General features: G+C 51.5%; 2 protein-coding genes across 2 annotated transcripts; both read left to right on the top strand.

Moving 5' to 3' along the window:
* Positions 1–1,348: 1,348 nt before the first annotated feature.
* Positions 1,349–4,760, top strand: AURANDRAFT_38761 (hypothetical protein; the record flags this gene model as incomplete). The annotated part of the gene is made up of 7 exons (XM_009042041.1): positions 1,349–2,448; positions 2,502–2,631; positions 2,689–2,989; positions 3,039–3,453; positions 3,511–3,713; positions 3,770–4,091; positions 4,173–4,760. 7 exons carry the CDS (start codon positions 1,358–1,360, stop codon positions 4,333–4,335), a joined length of 2,625 nt encoding a protein of 874 aa, XP_009040289.1.
* A 282-nt stretch (positions 4,761–5,042) lies between these two features.
* Positions 5,043–5,680, top strand: AURANDRAFT_66772 (hypothetical protein; the record flags this gene model as incomplete). The annotated part of the gene is made up of 2 exons (XM_009042042.1): positions 5,043–5,403; positions 5,448–5,680. The coding sequence occupies 2 exons, from the start codon at positions 5,043–5,045 to the stop codon at positions 5,678–5,680; spliced, it is 594 nt and encodes a 197-aa protein (XP_009040290.1).
* Between the last annotated feature and the right edge of the window lie 237 nt (positions 5,681–5,917).

Raw genomic sequence — 5,917 nt, forward strand, 5'->3', positions numbered from 1 at the left:
AGAGCGAAATTATAACAAACACAGAGACCAGCTGGTGACTTGAATATTGTGCTGCCTGTTGGCGTTGAAACACCTGCCAGATTTCTTTCTCACCGAAGGCACTGGTGCCATGTTGGTTCAAAAAGTGCAGACCAGACCTCGAATTGCCTTTCAGGCAAGGATTGGGTTGTGCAAAGGGATTCTATTTGTGTTGCGCTTCATGCAGTGTATGAGGACTGTAAATTATGTCTGTTAACGTGGAGCTACTTGAAGCCATTCGGTACATTCCTCAGCACCCTTTGTACAACCAGTCTTACTTACTTCAATAATCAAATGTTGGCAAACTATTACGCACGTGATATTGGGCTATGTCACGAGAAGGGAGCATGCAACAAATCTGTGTCCTGCTTGTTTATTGCTTACGTACATGCTTTATTAGTACAAGCTTAGTTGGTATTAATAGGCAATGCCGATGGGGTCTATCTAGATAGTTCTCATTTGAGTGTGCAAGAATTTTTCTCACAGCTGTTTCGAGGCTCTTCAGATAATACAAGAACGCAGAAACGGACGCTTGGGCCACGAGCTCAACAGCTCTGCCATATATTTGATGTTCTCAGTGATCCTGTTGGTCTTCAAGCGCGTATTCCTTCTCAAGGTCTTGTTCTTGAAATGGTTCGTGCAAGTTTGTCATGCGACGAACTTCATACTCTTACCCCGGGCGTCGTGCTGCCGTTGCATGATGCGATGCAGTTTTTCCATTCGAGACCGCCTAGTGGCTGGCCTACAAAGGCCTACGAGCTTGTTGGTCGCAGTGATTTAGCATTGATTGACTTGATTGCGGGCTGTGGATACGAGAAAAATGGAAATGATGATAGTTGGACGGATGTTAGACCCTTGTGTGGAACTCGAGCGAGCCGAACTCAAAAGGCGCACCACACTGGTTTGGATGGAAATCGCAGGATCGAAATGCGGGACGAAGACGGGTTATTCCCGTGTCTATCAGATGGATACAAGCTTCGCATACCTCATATAGAGTCGCAGGTTGATACATGTTGAGAACTTGGCAGCACTACGATTTGGGGATGATTCTCGCACCCTCGAGGTCTGTCGGCTTCTTCGTTCATCAAAACCTGTTTTCTTTCGACTGGAACATCCTCCAGAGATGTCAGATCACGATTTTGAGCAACGAAAGCAAGCTACGCTCCTTTTGGCGTGCACTCGATCGTATTCCACTACACTAGGTCGTAGCATGCTCACACTCGGGTCACTTCCAGCATTTCGTACACTGGCAGAGATACTACCCGTGAGTCTATTGCGCTACTTAATTAGGTTCTACACCAGCTAAATTTCTGATGAGAGCATGATTTAGGTTCCAAGAATGAGCCTGGTAGGGAAGACGCCACCTTGCAACACAACGGTCGCACTTGATATTTCCTCTCCAGCCGCAGAAGCCCTGAGCCTATGGCCACAGTTTCACAATGGGGTTGCTGCTGGGTTGCGGCTACGGCCATGGAGATTGGACACATCCGTTGCATCTAAATGCCGGCAATCTGCATGTGTGACACGGACGTGGATCGTCTACAACAGACCTTCAACACCCACATCTCAACATGGCGGGCTGCTTCTTGCTCTAGGTTTACAACGGCACCTTAGTGTGCTAGCCATGACTGACATATATGAATATCTCACCCTAGGCCACGATCCAACAACGGTCGGTATTCTGCTTGGCATGGCTGTGGCAAAACACGGAACTGCGGACGCAGCAGTGTCGAAGATGCTATGCCTCCATATCCCCGCTCTTCTTCCACAGCCATTTGCCGAGATGGAAGTCTCAGCAGCTGCTCAAACGGCTGCCATGACGGGCATTGGCTTGCTCTACTCTGGCACAGCGCATCGTCTTATGGCAGAGTTTCTCCTTAGTGAAATCTCACGCCGTACTCATGGAGATCGAACGCGCGATCGTGAGGCATATTCTCTCGCTGCCGGTCTGGCTCTTGGTATGATAACTCTAGGACATGGCACGAGCCTTGAAGCTGCTGGTCTAGCAGATCTGCGGATTGCTCAGCGCTTACACCGTGCTCTTACTGGTGGTTGCGAACGTAGAAAGGTGGGGCAGCTTTCGGCAATCTTGAGCTGCGCTGGTGACGCACGCAATCGATACGCAAGCGACCAGCTACGGTGCTCCCGTGTTCGCGAGGGTGAGTACATCAACACTGATGTGACGGCACCGGGAGCGATCCTCGCCCTCGGCCTACACTTCCTTCAAACAAACTCTGCTGCAGCGGCAGCGAGGTTGTACCTTCCTGATACTCATGTGCTCCTCGACAACGTGCGCCCAGATCTTCTGCTTTTACGCGTTGTTGCACGCGGTCTAATATTGTGGGACTCTTTGAGACCAAGCATTGCCTGGGTCGAAGCACAACTTCCAAGAGTTGTGCTAGGCTCTATGCGTGCACTCAAATTATCTGCGTACTTGCCAGCGTCATCGGGTGTGGTTGTGCATCATTACAGCCTTCGCACAGGCACATGAAGATTCTGAAGTCTTCATGCTATGGTAAATTTTGTTCGACTCATATTGCCTCAATACCAAATGGTGTCGATTGGGACACGATTCGTCAGGCACATGCCAATATTGTCACTGGCGGTTGCTTTGTAAGACCTGTGTCATGTACTTGTTTGGCGGTTGCAATGAAGCTGGCGACATCCCAGGTACTTGGCCTGCGATACGCAGGAACAGGCTGCACCGTGGCGGCTGCAACTTTGCGACATTTTTTGGTGCACTTTAAGATGCTGCGTGACACTAATGAAAACCAAACAAGTTTGAACACCAAAACTGACATGATTTCATGTTTACATACTCTCCTTTGGCGGCCCGACAGACCGACGTTAGAGATGTGCCTTGGTGCGACGGCGATTGCGCTGGGAATGGTAATGGCGGGTACGGGTGATCTTGCATCTCTTCGACTCCTCCGGGAGCTCCGCTGGCGAGTTGATGACGGGATCACCTATGGTGAGATGACATAAATACGTTGCGCAAATCAACAAATAACCTTTACTAGGTACTCATATGGCTCTCCATATGTCGATCGGGCTTCTTTTCCTTGGTGGAGGCCGGGCCTCGCTTTTTCGCTCTAAAGAGTCAATCGCAGCTCTCCTAACAGCGTTCTACCCTCGATTTCCCCGAAGTCCAGAAGATAATCAGTATCATTTGCAGCCTCTTCGACACCTCTGGGTCCTGGCCGTGGATTGGCGAGGCATTAAAGCTGTTGATGTGGAGACAGGAAAGGATGCTCCAGTGCCACTTCAAGTAGAGCTGCGGAGCCTAGCAGACTACGTTACAATAAGGGTTGCTGATGGTTGGTCAACGACACAAAGCATAAGGATTATGGCTCCTTGCCTTCTTCCTCCTCTGTCTGATATAATATCTATTCGTGTAGCATCGGAACGTTACTACCCCGCAGCGCTAGACACCCAGCATACCAGAGTGTTGAGCAAGATCTACATCGCTTACATTATTTATCTCGCTCTTAGGAACGAGCGCCACGCCGCAGCATTATCAAAGCTGCTTATCTACGTTAAGCGCCGCCCAGGCTATTTGAGTTACATGCGTGACCCTTATGCATTGCGTGAACGCTTGCGCGAGGAAGAAGCATTCAGAGACAAGGAATATGGACATGGCTCCGTACGGGTCCTAGCACCATGGGCTCGTCCTCTGCAATCCTGTCCTGAAACAGGTGCGCTGATGGATGATTGGTTTTTTGAGGCAAATAATCATTTCTGACTTTCGCAGGTTTGGAAACGAGTGATATTCTTGCATCGTACACTGACGATCCGATCCTTCTCACATTTGCAAGACAGTTCTGTGATCACTTCGATCCACATACCGGTGGTGAGATGAAACAAGCTCAAATATGGGGCGGTGGAGCATATGGCGGTCCACTAGGTGGTGCACCTTCTCACATACAGCGATGGTGTGCTCGAATCTTGCATGAGTGTGTAGCCTATGACAAGCCGATGGTGTTACTTCTGTACATGCAGCTTCACCATGCCGCACTTACCATTCATTGGGCCAAGCACTCTCATCACGCATGGTCACTTCGAATGACTCTCGAGTTCTCTAATTTTTTATCCCTTTATGGATATGCAGTGTCCCGGTCTCCATACGGTGTCTTGCACACGCCCTCAATTCAAAGGTTCTACTCTCGGGCTAGCCATCATCTTGATTTGACGTTGCTTCGACGTGACTTTCTCGAAGCGCTTCGAGTACACGCTGATGCAGTTGTGTGCTCCGTATCCGAGGAAGATGTGCCTTATATCGATGTATTAAAATCAGCGTTGGTTGTCTTAGATGGATGAATGACGTTGTAATAATGCTTGGCCGATGTAAAACAACATAAAGAATTCTCAGATTTTGGCTGCTGGCGTAGTGTCTTAGGGACGTTTTGGATTCCCTGCCGTTCGACACGGAGCTCCCCCCTGCGTCGGCTTCTGCCGCCAGCCGTGGCCGGCGGCCGCTGGGCTTACTGGAGGTTACTGCAAGCTCCCAGTTCCAGTATCTGGCTAGAGAGGCAGAGAGGAGCTTATCCACTGAGCGGCTCGCTGGCAGGGCCGTGCCCAGGCCGCGCCTGGGCTCCCCTCTGGACACGAGAAACCCAACGAAGCTGAGTTTTCGACTTTGTCCCCCTCTTAGTCGCCCTTAAGCGCCCCGCGCCTGGCGCCGTCTCCGTCGGTGGAGCCCGTAGGGTCTGTGGGGCGGGTGTGTATATAGAATTCAGGGTCTGCGTGAATAAATTCCCTTGACCGGAAATTGCCTGGATTCTATATACACACTCCCTCGTCGCTTCGCTCCTCGGGAAACCCTCGCTGGCGCTCGGGAAACCTCGCTGACGCTCGGGGTGCTATGTTGAAGTTCAATTCAATTGAACTTTCAAAATAATTTTCCCAGAATGGTGGAAATTTATCATATAAAAAAAAAATGACCTGATATGTAGGAAAACGAAGGTTCTCATCCTGCGTTTAAAAAAAGAGTATAAACATATTTTATATACTATATAGTATAGAAGATGATGAATGCGATTGTAAATGATAGGAAGTTAAATGAGAATGAAATTAAAAACGAATGGGAGAAATTCTTTGGGACCCGCAGCGCGGTCACGCACTCGGGCCACGGTGCGCAGCTCCCGGCCTCGTTGTCCGCGGAGTCGGGGTCATATCTCTCTGTCGACCTCTCCCAGCATCGGAGATCTTATTTCATCCGTGAGATCACTCGTTGGGGCCAAAAAAGTGACCCCGTGCCGCGTCCGCCGCGTCCGCGCCGTCCGCGCCGCTTCGCGGAGGGGAGTTTCGAAGCCGCGATCCCCCTCGCGTCCAGCAGGGCATCCAGCGGCTTGGAAGAACTTATTTCGGGCCACATCAGCCGTTCCCGTACATAAACGCCCTCCCTTTGTGACACACCCAATCCCACAAAGTTTGCCGGCGATTCGACCATTCATCGACATGCCAGCACGCGGTGTCCAGCGGAGGAAGCAGGGACGATCGTATGCCCCGAGACACCCGCATTGCGCGCCGAAAGGGGCGACTCGCCCATGCTCTGCGAAGCGCAGCCCGCGCTCATCGTTATCTTCAAAAAATCCTAGAAAATAGAGACTTGGCCGGGGGTTCGGTACCCTTTTCGATTCGCAAATGGGGCGCCGCCCATTAAAGAACGTTTAGGGTACCGCGAAACGGCCTCGATGGGGCCGAGCTAGCCTCTAATCAAGCCCGCCGAGCGAGATGGCGGGCCGGAACGAGATCCAGCGGCCGTACTTGTCGCGCATCGCCACCGGCGCGCGACAGCGCTCGACGCCGTCCGCCCGGCCCCGACGGGTCAACCACGGGCCCAGGCGGGCCCGGACCACGAACGCACGCGTGGCGGGAGGCTTGGCGGGCCGCACGACCC

The sequence above is a fragment of the Aureococcus anophagefferens genome (genome assembly GCF_000186865.1).
Source record: "Aureococcus anophagefferens unplaced genomic scaffold AURANscaffold_26, whole genome shotgun sequence".
Classification (NCBI taxonomy): Eukaryota; class Pelagophyceae; order Pelagomonadales; family Pelagomonadaceae; genus Aureococcus; species Aureococcus anophagefferens.